At 43.0% G+C, this 14,820-nt stretch overlaps 1 protein-coding gene across 1 annotated transcript; it reads right to left on the bottom strand.

The window, feature by feature from the left end:
- Positions 1-10,129: 10,129 nt before the first annotated feature.
- On the bottom strand, positions 10,130-13,814 carry PLA2G3 (phospholipase A2 group III). The gene is made up of 4 exons (XM_073671174.1): positions 13,409-13,814; positions 13,072-13,204; positions 11,348-11,482; positions 10,130-11,218 (listed from the first exon to the last, which is right to left on the bottom strand). The coding sequence occupies exons 1-4, from the start codon at positions 13,566-13,568 to the stop codon at positions 10,900-10,902; spliced, it is 747 nt and encodes a 248-aa protein (XP_073527275.1). The 5' UTR covers positions 13,569-13,814; the 3' UTR covers positions 10,130-10,899.
- Between the last annotated feature and the right edge of the window lie 1,006 nt (positions 13,815-14,820).

The following is a 14,820-nucleotide window of genomic DNA, read 5'->3' as shown; positions in this document are numbered from 1 at the left end:
AGCTGCTAGGAAACCACTGCTAAGGACAGGCAACAAGCAGAAGAGACTTGTTTGGGCTAAAGAACACAAGGAATGGACATTAGACCAGTGGAAATCTGTGCTTTGGTCTGATGAGTCCAAATTTGAGATCTTTGGTTCCAACCACCGTGTCTTTGTGCGACGCAGAAAAGGTGAACGGATGGACTCTACATGCCTGGTTCCCACCGTGAAGCATGGAGGAGGAGGTGTGATAGTGTGGGGGTGCTTTACTGGTGACACTGTTGGGGATTTCTTCAAAATTGAAGGCATACTGAACCAGCATGGCTACCACAGCATCTTGCAGCGGCATACTATTCTATCCGGTTTGCTTTTAGTTGGACCATCATTTATTTTTCAACAGGACAATGACCCCAAACACACCTCCAGGCTGTGTAAGGGCTATCTGACCAAGAAGGAGAGTGATGGGGTGCTACGCCAGATGACCTGGCCTCCACAATCACCAGACCTGAACCCAATCGAGATGGTTTGGGGTGAGCTGGACCACAGAGTGAAGGCAAAAGGGCCAACAAGTGCTAAGCATCTCTGGGAACTCCTTCAAGATTGTTGGAAGACCATTTCCGGTGACTACCTCTTGAAGCTCATCAAGGGAATGCCAAGAGTGTGCAAAGCAGTCATCAAGGCAAAAGGTGGCTACTTTGAAGAACCTAGAATATAAGACATAATTTCAGTTGTTTCACACTTTTTTGTTAAGTGTATAATTCCACATGTGCTAATTCATAGTTTTGATGCCTTCAGTGTGAATGTACAATTTTCATAGTCATGAAAATACAGAAAAATCTTTAAATGAGAAGGTGTCCAAACTTTTGGTCTGTAATAATATATATATATATATATATATATATATATATATATATATATATATATATAGCCAAAAGTGTTGGCACCCCTGAAAACACAAAACTCATGTTTTGTTATTAGCATGATAATTTCCTTTGTGTGTATTGGAACAACACAAAAAAAAGGCAGAGGAAAAAAAGGCAAATTGGACATAATTTCACACAAAACCCCCAAAATAGGCCGGACAAAATTGGTGGCAACCTCAACTTAAAATTTGGTTGCACACCCTTTGGAATATATAACTGCTTCCTATAACCATCAAAAATCTTCTTACACCTCTCAACGGGAATTTTGGACCACTCTCCTCTTACAAACTGCTCCAGGTACTTCATATTTGAAGGGTGCCTTCTCCCAACAGTAATTTCAAGATCTCGCCACAGGTGGAATTTAAATCCGCCCACATTGCTGGCTACTTCAGAGCTCTCCAGCGATTTGTTTCCATCCATTTCTGGGTGCTTCTTGAAGTATATTTGGGGTCATTGTCCTTCTGGAAGACCTTACCCAGGACACAAACCCATTTTTTTTACACTGGGCACTACATTACAACACAAAATATGTTGGTAATCTTAAGATTTCATGATGCCTTTCATACAGTCAAGGCACCCAGTGCCAGATGCAGCAAAGCAACCCTAAAACACCTTTCAACCTCCACTATATTTGACTGCAGATACTGTGTTCTTTTCTTTCTAGGCCTCATTCAGTTTCGGTAAACAGTAGAATGATGTTTTTTACCAAAAAGCTCTATCTTGGTCTCATCTGTCCACAAGACACTTTCCCAGAAGGATTTTGGCTTACCTACATTTTGGCAAACTTCAGTCTAGCTTTTTTATGTCTTTGTCAGCAGTGGGGTCCTCCTTGGTCTCCTGCCATAGCGTTTCATTTCATTCAAATGTCGTCAGATAGTTTGCGCTGACACTGATACACCCTGAGCCTGCAGGACAGCTTGAATTTCTTTGGACCTTGATTGGAGCTGCTTATCCACCACAGACTATCCTGCGTTGCAACCTTTCATCAATTTTTCTCTGCCGTCAACATCCAGGGAGATTAGCTACAGTGCCATGGGTTGTAAACTTCTTGATTATGTTGTGCACCGTGGACAAAGCAACAAGATCTCTGGAGATAGATTTGTAACCTTGAGATTGTTGATATTGTTCAACAATTTTGGTTGTCAAGTCCTCAGACAGTTCTCCTCTCTTCTTTCTGTTCTCCATGGTTAGTGTGGCACACACAGACACACAATGCAAAGACTGAGTAAACTTCTCCCCTTTTTATCTGGTTTCAGGTGTGATTTTCATATTGCCCACACCTGTTACTTGCCACAGGTGAGTTTGAATGAGCATCACATGCTTGAAACAAAGTTGTTTACCCACAATTTAGGAAAGGTGCCAACAATTTTCTCCGGCCCATTTTTGGGGTTTTGTGTGAAATTATGTCCAATTTGCCTTTTTCTCAGGTTTTTTGCGTTGTTCCAATTCACAGAAATGAAATAATTCAGGTGTATAACAAAACATGTGTAATTGCAATAATTTTCTGGGAGACATACTTCATTTCAAGGGTGCCAATACTTTTGGCCATGACTGTGTGTGTGTGTGTGTGTGTGTGTGTGTGTGTGTATGTATGTGTATATATATCTATATATATATTTTGTAAGGTAGCGCTATTCATCACGCTGGGGCACTCGCTTCATCGGGTCAATCAAAGCACACATGCAACGTTTTTCCGGTAATTCACAGCAGTTTATTACATCTCATAAACCACTCATAACATAGTCCATCTCAGTGGCTCGCCGACATGTTACACATAATATCCCAGAGCCTTTCTAGTGACAGACATGCCCACTTGGCTCCAGATACAGCCTTCAGCAAGGTAACAATATCAATGTCCACATCAAGCAGCGTTTTTATCTTTGCCGGGTCGTAGCTGCTTCAGTCAGCTCGGTTCTGTGGCTTTAAGGCTTCCCAGATGGGGGGATCCAGCCTCTGCCTTCCAGGCTTCACCAGGCCTCTCTCTCTAGGCCTCACCAGGCCACTCTTTCTCTCCCTGTTTCAAAACTACCAGGGTTTATATATCCTTTTGTGCACACAGGACCTGTGATGATGTCACAGTCATGTGATCAGTCACCTGAGGGGGAGGTAAATGGTCAGCTAGAGCACACCCCCTGGACATTCTAGCAATGCAGCAAGCCACTGCATTACATATCCCCCCCCCCCTCTGTTCAAACTTGTTGGGTTGAACACATAGCATACATAATCACATTATAACCCACGGTTCACACAGAGACCATGTACTTGACAATTGCGCTGCTCAGCCCCTGGAACATTAGTCATCGACATTATCCCATTCCTTAGGAACCTACCATCTGTCATTGTCACTAACTTCGTCAAGTCACATTTCCGAGTAGTAACCTTGTCAGACCTCCCCCTCTCCCAGCGGTCAATACAGCAGTGTGACTTACTTGCCCTTGTATCTGCGGTCAGGTCTGACTTCGTGCTGTCCCGTACTCTATTGGGTCGTTTGTATGGGCCTCTCAGACCTGAGTTACTGGAGGTCTCACTACCTCTAAACCCACGCCCACTATCCTCAGGACATCTTGAAAGGTCTCTAACTTCTACTGTAGCTGTCCTATTATTTGAAGGGCCCTTTCTCGGTCTGGTCTCACAATTTCTAGACGGCTGCCACCTTCTGCTGCTCAGGCGATGCTGTCTTTTCATTCGCAGTCTGGCGAGATTCAACTGTTCTACCTCTCGCAGGTAGGTCACTCGATACTCAATCAGCATGCGTATATATCCAAGATTTTCTTCTGTTCCTACAGCGAAGAATGACACCATGCCGTCTTCATCTGGTATCCAGTCCTGATGATCACGTGGACTGCTTACTTTAATCACACCAGACTTCTTTACCATCCTTTGCATGGCTTGGCCATTTCTCCCAATGAGCTTTCTTACCAGAGCATGAGGCACCCGGATGACTTCTTCCCGCAGACTTTGAGCTTTCCTCTTAAGCTCCAGTTGTCTAATGGCTTGTTCCGTCTTCAACCAGACAAATCGCTTCATGCGAATACATCGCCAGTGCATGTCACTTAGGATAGCCACCCAATTCAATGTGACTTCAGTTGTGGACAGGACCACCAGCTGTTTAGCTTCTGAGGTAGAGTACACCTTACAGGCTCCCATGGCCTTCTTAAACTCTTCATGCACTGACTCTCTAGTGCATTCTTCTCTCAAATCTTCGGGTACATCTATGAGACACTTGTACTGCGACGTTTCTGTCTCACCAGTGGTCTCCAAATGATCATCTGGCTCAGGTTTCAGGGACAACTGACTTTCAGCTTCTTTACCCTGTATGATTCCCCTTAGCGGACTCACAGCTATGAACTCAAGAATGATCGTCTTGACCACTCCCATTTCATACTTATTTTCTTTCAACACTCTCTCAGCTCTCCTCAGGTCCACCCTCTCATGGCCCAAAGGACTGAGCGAACTTGTTTGCCCTTCTCCAAGGAGGCCTCGTTCACTGATTGGTACTTTGCCAGGCGACCTTTGAGCTCAACCTTTGAGCATGTTCTGCTGCTGCTGCAACAGGCACTTTAATCGCTCAATAGCTTCAGTCTCATTTTCTGCTCCCTTCAGAGCCATCTTTATCAGCTCCTGCATTTCTTCAGGACACTCCATTTTGCTGCCAAATGTTTGTAGCTGGTCATCCCACCACTTCTCTGGGGATACTGCTCCATTCATAGCCATCACGGTATGCTGTTCACACTAGACACTTCACACCGCTCTCCCCGGAACATTTTCGTGGCCCCACCGAGCCACAGCAAACCAGGTTTGGGTGCGACAACAATTTTCGTAACCCCGCCAAGTTACAGCCAGATGCTTTTAATCTTCGTGACCCCGCCGAGTTACAGCCAGATGCTTTAATCTTCGTGACCCCGCCGAGCCACAGCAAGATGCTTGCATCCACACTCGTTGTCCTGTGCCGTTGCCCCTAGCAACCAGGCTGCAGTTGCCCGCATTCTCCAACCACATGTAAGGTAGCACTATTCATCACGCTGGGGCACTCGCTTCATCGGGTCAATCAAAGCACATATGCAACGTTTTTCCGGTAATTCACAGCCGTTTATAACATCTCATAAACCGCTCATAACATAGTCCATCTCAGTGGCTCGCCGACATGTTACACATAATATCCCAGAGCCTTTTTAGTGACAGACATGCCCACTTGACTCCAGATTCAGCCTTCAGCAAGGTAACAATATCAATGTCCACATCAAGCAGCGTTTTTACCTTTGCCGTGTCGTAGCTGCTTCAGTAAGCTCGATTCTGCCACAGCTGTGGCTTTAAGGCTTCCCAGATGGGGGGATCCAGTCTCTGCCTTCCAGGCTTCACCAGGCCTCTCTCTCTCTAGGCCTCACCAGGCCACTCTTTCTCTCCCTGTTTCAAAACTACCAGGGTTTATATATCCTTTTGTGCACACAGGACCTGTGATGATGTCACAGTCACGTGATCAGTCACCTGACGGGGAGGTAAATGGTCAGCTAGAGCACGCCCCCTGGACATTCTAGCAATGCAGCAAGCCGCTGAATTACAATATATATGCATATATATATATATATATATATATATATACATATATATATATATATACATATACATTTGAAACAATTTTTTTATAATATTTTTTTTTCATTTGTAGAAAATATAAAAAATGAAGGGGTTTTTACTTCTTTCAGAAAACTTTTTCCTTCAAGTGCTTTTTTTTTACTTACAGGTCCAGAGCTGAGTCTTCGCTGCGCCTCCCGGTGTCTGTTATTGTCTACTGTGCTGACGTGATTTCGACTGCACTGCAGGCAATCAGTGAGCTTGCTAGTTGGCGGTTTCGCTATCAACGTGACCTCAGTGCTGCAGACAATAACAGACATTGGGGGCAACAGCTGAGACTCAGCTTATTATTATTTATTATGGTTTGCTTATATAACGCCATCATATTCCGCAGCACTTTACAGACATCATCATCTTTGTCCCCATTGGGGCTCACAATCTAGATTCCCTATGGCTATGTGCCCACGTTGCATTTATGAAGCAGAAAATTTCTGCTGCATAAATGCAAGTCCTCTCCCGGAGAAACGCATGCGGAATTCCGCACGCGTTTATCGCGCATTTTTCGCGCGTTTATCATGCGTTTTCCACATGCGGAATTGCCTTGCGTTTTTTATGCATTGGACAAAGGCAATTCCGCTTGCGGAAACGCAAAATTAAATGACATGCTGCGGATTTTTGAACGCGGCATAAACGCTGCGGAAAAATCCGCAGCATGTGCATAGAACTTGCGGAATCCCATTGGGGAACATGGGGTGCGGATATACATGCGTTTTTCAAGCGTTTACGCTGCGGAAATTCCGCAGCATATACGCTTGAAAAATGCTACGTGGGCACACAGCCTATCAGTATGTATTTGGATGCGAGAGGAAACCTGTGTATTCAGAAGAAACCCACGCAAACACATTGAGAACATACAAACTCCTTGCTGATGTTGTGCTTGGTGGGATTTGAGCCTAGGACCCCAGCGTGCAAAGCTTTATAATTTTTCATACTTCCCACAGTTATACACTAGAGGGCGCCGCTCTCATTCTCCTACATAAGCAGTAGTATTGAAAACTAGCATTATGATGGCTGCAAAGGTGGACAGGAACTGCTCCAAGTAGTGTGATTTCACGCCTCCCCTTCTGTGTGTGTGCTGAAGGAAGGTTTGCAATCACAGAGCTGCACTAATTTTGTTGATGACTGCACTATGATGCACACGTGCGGACAGCATATCCCCTGCATTGTCGGTGGATATTGGTGCTGCTCAGTGGAGTTTGTGAGCAGCCAGGCACGTACAAGATGACTGGGGCAGCGGCAGTGTACATATCAATATGGAAGCGAGGTGGTGCTTCACTGAAGTGTTTGACGTGGTTGAGCACTTTGCTCACTTCTGATTGTATACACCGCCAGGGCCATTGTAGTGATTTCAGGCTGCCTGACCACTTCAATAACTTCAGTAAAGTGCCACCTTGATTTATACATCGCCATGGTCCCTGTCAGCCCCTGTGTGCCTGGCTGCTCATACAGTAAGGCTGAGCAGCGCTGTTGTACACCTCCATGGCCCTTTTCCTACAAACACATTCATGCTGGTCAAGACCTGTAATACTGGAGGCTGTCAAAATTGATTCTGGTTGCAGATCATGACAGCAGAGGGTGCGTGAAGCTCAGTGAATCATGCAGGGCTTTAAAAACCTAGTGCCAGTCACTCCCTGCATCTCTGAACTGCTCATGCCAGGCAGCGTGCCCAGGGCACAACTGATAAGGCCACAGAATAAGAGATGGGATTGGAGACAGTCCCTACTCTCTTATTCCCTTTGCCGTATTGCTTTCTGAAATGTATGCATTGACAAATACACATGGCATCCCGCAGTGGCAAAAAGTTAATTTAAAAAAATATAACCGCAGTTTATTTAATTATTTAAAGGGAACCTGTCAGGTCCCCCATGCCCTCTAACCCGGACGCATTTATCTATGTATGATTAAACTCCCTACCTAACCTGCCCTAAATAAGGTAATTCAGTTAAATAAATGCTTTAAAAAAGCATTTATATTGTCCCAGTTTCCTATGCTAATGAGGGCTTTGACTAGTCAATGGAGTGTTAGTTGCCCCAGACTAGTCAACCCTCTTTCCATGTTATCACGCCCCTGTGGGCGTGATAACATAATTTGCATATGCTGGCGTCATCACAGCTCATGCACATCTTGCGCATGCACACCGCTCATTCCAGCAGCATCACTGCGTCTCTGAGGCCAGGTGCACGCTTCCCGGCTTCAGAGGTGCGAACTGCGCATGACCGGAAATTCAGAGGGTGGCTTCTGGTCATGCGCAATACGCCTCTGAAGCCGGGAAGCGTGCACCTGGCCTCAGACGCAGTGACGCTGGCAAAATGAGCGGCGTGCATGCACGAGATGTCGCGATGACGTCAGCTCGAGGAAATTATGTTATCATGCCCACAGGGTAACAGAGACATTATAAATGTCTTTTTTATACCTTGTTTTCGCTCAATAATGTTATATAAGGCTTGTTAGGCAGGGAATTTTCTCATACATTGGTGAATGCTGCTGGGTTGGAGAGCATGGGGGACCTGACAGATTCCCTTTAATCCTCACTCTGTCCAAAAAAACATTTAATCTTAAATACATTTCTTTAATGAAAAAAAAAAGTGACACATTCCCTTCAATGAGGAGAAGCAGGCTGGTAGTGTTAGGTACCGTCTGCCTGTATTGGCAGGCCTGATTTTGTTTTTTAGGGGGGTAGATAAGGGTGTTGTTTCAGCACTGAATGTCCGAATGCACAAAGTACCTTTCTGTGCTGTATGTAGTGCACCGCACATAGTAGGTATTCTGCTCTGAAGTGCACATCTTACTGATACGTTCTCCGGGACTCTTTCTGCATGTTTGCACTGTGGATTGTGGGATCTTCACGGTCAGATGCCAATTTCACATAGTAACTTATACTTTGATACAAAGGTTGCTTTGTTTTTAGCAGAATTGATAACAATATTTTGTATTAATCCTAGACATAATGTATACACCATATGCACTGCGATTTGCTCGTCATGGTATACATAAAGATTTCTTTTTCTACTGTGCATATGGTATATATTTAACAGTTCCTCTTCAGTCCCTCCGGAAAACTTCTTGACTCCTAAACAGTGACATGAATGCCCAATCTTGAGTCACTGAATTTGCCGTCAGTGGATTGATCGCTCCAAAAGAAAATCAATGTCAGTTTTTATTATTTGACATTAAAGGGGTTTTCCAGGTAGAAAAAAAGTTGTTTTGGTTGTTGCACAAATAAAAATGTATACAACTTTTTAATATACGTCCATTCTGAATACTGTCACAAAGTTCAGACTCCAGACACGGAGGGCTCTCTCCCCCTAAGTGTCATGTATGAAGGGAGCTGGCTCATTTCAATAGCTAAACCACCTCCATGCTACTTTCATGAATTAGCTGTGATGGAGAACAGCCTGGCTTGGATAATGACATGCTCCGGTCATGCAGCCCCCATTATACATACTACCAACATACTACCAATCAAGTAAGGGAGGAAGACCTCTGCTGTATCGAAATGCAGCCGGAATTGGAGTGGCTGTGATCGCGAGACTTAGTCTGGAATAATTTCAATAACCAACTAACCTTTTTTTTTTACCATGGACGACCCCTTTATAGAGAACCATAGAGTCAGACGTATGCCATTGTACCTGATTAGATGTAGAGGTGGGCTATTCTTCCCTGAGAGCACTGCCCTCCTGGACATGATTGACTCCCTCCTGTCACACTACATCTTCCTGTGCCCAGGAAACCAAGACATCACATACATGCATGAGACTTCAAGCTCAGGAAAGAAGACAGTCAGGAGGATGTCAGTCATTCCCAGGAACATGTGATTACAGCACCTAAAGTCAAATTGTTTCAAGTGAAGAAAAGCCCCCCAGACTAGCCAGGTACATTTGCATATGCCCAGGGCAGCATTAAAATGTATTTTCTGATAATAACAGCTATTATGTCATGTATAACAGCTATCGTTTGTAAACTGATATTTCTAAATTGTAATTTTGGCTGTATGAACGCCTTACTGACCTGACTGGTTACCTTTAAGACATGTTGCTCCACTATCATATTTTGTGTTTCTAGCCTTGGTACAGATGTAATGCTCTTTATAGAAGGACTGAATTTGTATCCCTGCATTGACAGACCACTAAACCTAAATGCATGACTTTCCATAAAGAAGTAACACATGCAGCCATTTCTGTTAGGTTCAATGGATTCCTGGACATACCATAATGACTTCACACCCCACCAGATTATACATCTACAGGTGTGCAGGACAGGACATTTTACAAATGCATTTTAGTTTTTTCCTTACTTTGTTGGTTATTTTAGATTTAGTGGTTATTTAAAATGAATCCGTCACCAGGTTTTTGCCACCTAATTTGAGAACAGCATAATGTAGAAGTGGAGATCCTGATTCCAGCAATGTGTCACTTACTGGGATGCTTAGTATAGTTTTGAGAAGATATCCTGTTTTAACAGGAGATTATCATTAGAGGACTAGTAAACCTGCTGCAAGGTAGTCAAGCCTATTCATGAGCTCTGTATAACCCTGCCCCAATCACTAATTGGCAGCTTTCTGTGTACATTGGTAGATTTCTGCCCATGTGCAATCAGTAGTGTGGGCGGGGTTATACAGAGCTCAGCATTCAGAGAACTGCTTGATCTGCAGCAGAGAAAACCGTGATTTTATCAAAACTACAGCAAGAAACTCCGTAAGTGTTACTTCACTAGAATCAGGGTTTCTGCCCCTATATTATGCTACTCTCAAATGGGATAGCAAAAACCTGGTGACAGATTCCATTTAAACTATACCATTACAACAAAAGGTACTGTATACAAAATGTAGAAAACTGGAACGGATTCTATACTAGGACAAAATAATTCCTACATGATCTCAGAAATATGAAGACACTTCACAATTAGTCACCCATAGTATAGACTACAGCACAAAAATGTTTGCTCCCAAAAATATTTACACAGCACAGTAGTCACAGAGACTGTAATTGTGGTTTTCTTGTATAGCTAGCATAATAAAATACTATATGTTCAGTGAAAATTACAATCTAAAATGTAACTGTGTGGTAGTGGCAGGAATCCAGCTTCTCTACATGATGGTTCTCCTACGTATGTCATAAACCAGAGCTGTCCAAGTATTGTATACCGCGGGGTACATCTGCTCCTTCTTCTGCGATGCCATACGATGGACCCACGCCGCTCTGTTCCATACATCCAGTTCGTGAGCTCCGTTCTAGAATAAATGTCACATTGTCTCCTGCAGGTCTTTTCTTTCAAGGATCCATATTTGTGGACTGTCTTTTTTTTCCAGTGACATTCCTGTTCTTATGTCAGGCACTTACTTTTGTGTTAATAAATGTCTCTTTTCTCAGTCTACCAAGAACCATTTGGATTTTACTTTCTGCTTTTTAGATTTTTCCTCTACTGTATAGTCTTTTAAGATGTTTTTACTGTCCTTTTTAGCTTGTGCTCTCTGCAGTTTCTTGAGCCTCCTTCTCCTTGACTTGGCATTGTTTGCCAGTGATGGGGAGAGAGTTGTAACACTGTGTGTATGTGAGCTGAGGTCTGCTCTCTGTCCATGCTTGTGCAGTTTAGGGGCAGATGTCTGACTGTCTTCTAGATTGGTGGAGTTGAAGATCTCTGGTTTGTGAAGCTCTGCTTTTGGTACCATGCCCTTGTTTTTACACCTGAAAAAAAACAGATAATTGAAGGAAAATACATTACAACATGATACTGAATATTCCTCAAGCTTGGTCACTCTAGGAGCCATGTATTGTGACTGATAAGCTCTTACAGAATTGAGGAGACACACTCACCCTCCCCACCAGTGCCACTCCACACACTGTTCTTCCTCTCCCAGGCTGAAACAGGGCATTTCCAAGATGTTGAAGAACATGATGCCAACAAATGTAGAAACTGTATCATTAAGATTATGAAGACATTGCCTAAACCTAAAGAAGAAATGCGAGGGATGGTTGGAAGAGGAAACGATATGTAAACCTAACCATGTTTTCCTATACAAGAATGCCCAGGAGATGCATCCGCAATATTTCCTGCCACAGGAAGGTTTTTTTCTGTTGATGGATCCATTGCAGAGGGCTATTGGCAGTCACTTTATATGTTGTTTGCTTTACTTATGGTAAAAACAGCTAAAATAAAAAAAAAAAAAATTCAAACACAAGAGCAAAACAGTTGAATCCACAGAAAAGTATTGAAAATTTTGGTGCAGATTTGCTGTGGATGTTTTACATGTTTTTTTTTTAACTGTTTTCTTTTTACACACTTTTGCACTCAGGCTACGTTCCTACAATGAGTATTTGGTGAGTTTTTGGTGTTGCAGAATTTCTGCACCTGTTAGATAAATTAGGTTACTTGCATATTTTTTTCATTACGCTTTTCAGTGAGTTTCTTTTACATGCGTTTTTATCACATCTGTGACACTGTGGTGTTTGTCTCTTTTTGCTATGTCATGTATAAAATAAAGCTGGTGTGATACTTCTCAGTATTTGGCTTTGACAAAACTTTGTTGATACAATCACATGTAGCTTACATGCGTTTTTAGTGCGCTTCCGCAGCGGGAACGCTTTAAAAATGCAAATTAATGTGGAAAATCCGCACTTAAAACTCAGCGTACCCGGAAGAGAAATTGACATGATTTGAAACACGCACCACAGGTCAGTTTATACAACATAATAAAAAACACAGTGGGCATGAGATTTCTATAAGTTCCATCTATTTGGCTAGAACTGTTTGACGCTGCGTTTTTAGTGCAGTGAAGATACGGAGCATCACAAACTCACCAAAAACTTATTGTGGGAACTTATCCTTAGGTAGAAACATGGAATTATTACTGATTAATTTACACTGCCATTTTAAATCCTTAAAGGGAATCTGTCAGCAGGTTTTTGCTACCTCACCTGAGAGAGCAGCATAATGTAGGGAAAGAGATTCTGATTCCAGCAATGTATCACTGAATTTACTGGCTGCAGCAGTTGTGATATAATCAAGAGTTTTCTCTGCTGTAGATGTAGCAGTGCTCGGAAAGCTCGCCCTGCCCGCACCGCTGATTAGCAGCTTACTATGTACATTGTATATTGACTATAAGCTGCTAATCAGTGCTGGGGGTGTGGTGAGACCAGGAGGCATAAGGGCAGCAAGTCCGGCAGTGATATTCTCCTGCTTATAAAATACTGATTGTATTGAAACAACAGCACACAGTCCTGTAAGTGACACATCTGAAATCAGCCTCTACCTCATGCTGACCTCAGATTACAAAGCAAAAACCTACTGACAGATTCACTTTAAATCATGGATTGGAGGTACATACTATAAAGGTTTTCACAATTTCCTAGTAGTCCAGTGGTCTTTCCATGGAAGACAGCCTGCGGGCAATCACAAGGAATTGATATTACACTTTGATCTACTGCTCTATGATCACATCTTTCCTGCATGAAGCTGCATTTCCCTAAAATTCTGCGATCCGGAAGCAAATTCCCCAATTTTGATTTCCAAACAAGTGTCCATTGAACATGATTCTTACCTCTGGTCACAGTCGCAGTGGGAGACAGTGTGAAGTCTGTAATTTCGTACACCATACTGAAATTCAAATGCCTGAATTTGTGGAAAGCAGTGGTCATGTTCCCGGCAACAATGGTCCACTCCACGAAATAAACCTTAAACAAAAATTAAAGTAGTTTAGAGCTTATATACCCTTATATGGTTTAAAACTGCACCCTAGGGGAATCACTCAGCTGTATGCTACATAGAAGATAACTGGTCATCATTTTAGGTTGCAGATTATAAATAATATAAGGATTTTGGACCCTCACCTTGATGTGTGAACTATGGTGTATGTGGTTTTGGTGTATTCATCTTACCTAAGCTGGTAAAGTTTTCGGCAGTACTTCCGACTCCACACCATAATGTTCCAGGCATTATCCAGCTCCGTCTCGCCCTGGATTTTGGTTTGTCCCCATGTACGGTGAATAAAGCAATAAGATAGAGCACTTCTATGGCTATAAAATGTCTCCAAAACATAGTTACAGAACAACCTATGTATATTGCGCCTGTCAGTAACACATATGTGCTGCAGTGTTTCAGATCCAAGGCTAAAACTGCACAATGTGAAGAATGCTACAAAAATGTGGAAATGCCACTTCTGAAGACCACCACAATAAGGATTCCTAGCTTAGCTGTAGATCAGTAATGCAGAAGTATGAATGGAGCTGCTGCAGGTGACTAGGTAGCACCTTTATAGTGGTTGTGATGAGGTGATGTGTGATAGTTCTCTCCTGATCTCAGTGTCACCACCTACCATGGTCTCATCCAAGCTCAGCATCCACAGCGGCAGCTGTTATCAAGCTTTTATCTCCAGGCTTTAAAGAAACACGTCAATGTATTTCTTTCTGTTGTGTGGAGGAATATTTTTCTCTACATGTAAAAACAATAGTTTGGGAGAGAGTAAGACATAGAAGATGTGTAGTGGTGGTCTAATCTAACACTATAAAAATAAATAGGGATCTGAACTAAAATCCAAGCAAGATATGTGACCGCAGGTAAACTGGATTCATACTGTGGTCATGGAGGTGATGCAAGAGGAGCTGTAAGGTGGGATCTTCACGCTACATTGCACTGTCATTATCTAATCAGCAGTGCCATGACCGAACCAAATAAAACCGTAGAATTATCCCCCCTCAAAAATAGTCCAAGAGATAACCTCCAAGATAAAAACTAACGTCATATCTTTTATTAATTATGTATTGCTTATATAACACCATCATATTCTGCGGACATTATTATCGCTGTCCCCATTGAGGCTCACAATCTAAATTCCCTATTAGTATGTCTTTGGAGTGTAGGAGGAAACTGGAGAAAATCCACATAAACACAGGGGGAACATGCAAACACCTAGCAGATGTGGTCCTTGGTGGGATTTGAACTCAGGACCCCAGCATTGCAAAGCAACAGTACTGACCACTGAGCCACCATGCTGCTTATGCTTGGGTGGTATTTATGGGGTATCTTAGTGCATGCAGTCTTATGTGTAGACAGCATGGCATACAGCAGGAGGAGCTGAGACAATTAATATTGTCACTCCCCTATACTACTGCTGCACTACTTCTCACCGACCAGTCCTGTCTCCTGTCCTGCACATCGGGTTGCCATGGCATCACAACACATCAATATTGTCATCAAAAGGAGTCTTATTAAAATGGGATCAGGTGGCCGGATTTCACATGAGTATTCAGGTATTTGGGGTCTTGTCACTATATAGTGCCACATCTTTGCT

Source organism: Phyllobates terribilis, unplaced genomic scaffold (genome assembly GCF_046119375.1).
Source record: "Phyllobates terribilis strain yellow unplaced genomic scaffold, ASM4611937v1 Scaffold_1__5_contigs__length_1240528914, whole genome shotgun sequence".
NCBI lineage: Eukaryota > Metazoa > Chordata > Amphibia > Anura > Dendrobatidae > Phyllobates > Phyllobates terribilis.
This window is presented reverse-complemented; position numbering and strand designations above follow the sequence as displayed.

What these genes read in the sequence shown, in the direction of transcription:
- PLA2G3 (XM_073671174.1), bottom strand. Translation starts at nt 13,568, where the DNA reads ATGTTTTGGAGACATTTTATAGCCATAGAAGTGCTCTATCTTATTGCT. An exon ending in CGAAAACTTTACCAGCTTAG is followed by an intron (nt 13,205 to 13,408) that starts GTAAGATGAATA and finishes TTTTTGTTTAAG; the next exon opens with GTTTATTTCGTGGAGTGGAC. An exon ending in CACTGCGACTGTGACCAGAG is followed by an intron (nt 11,483 to 13,071) that starts GTAAGAATCATG and finishes TTTCTTCTTTAG; the next exon opens with GTTTAGGCAATGTCTTCATA.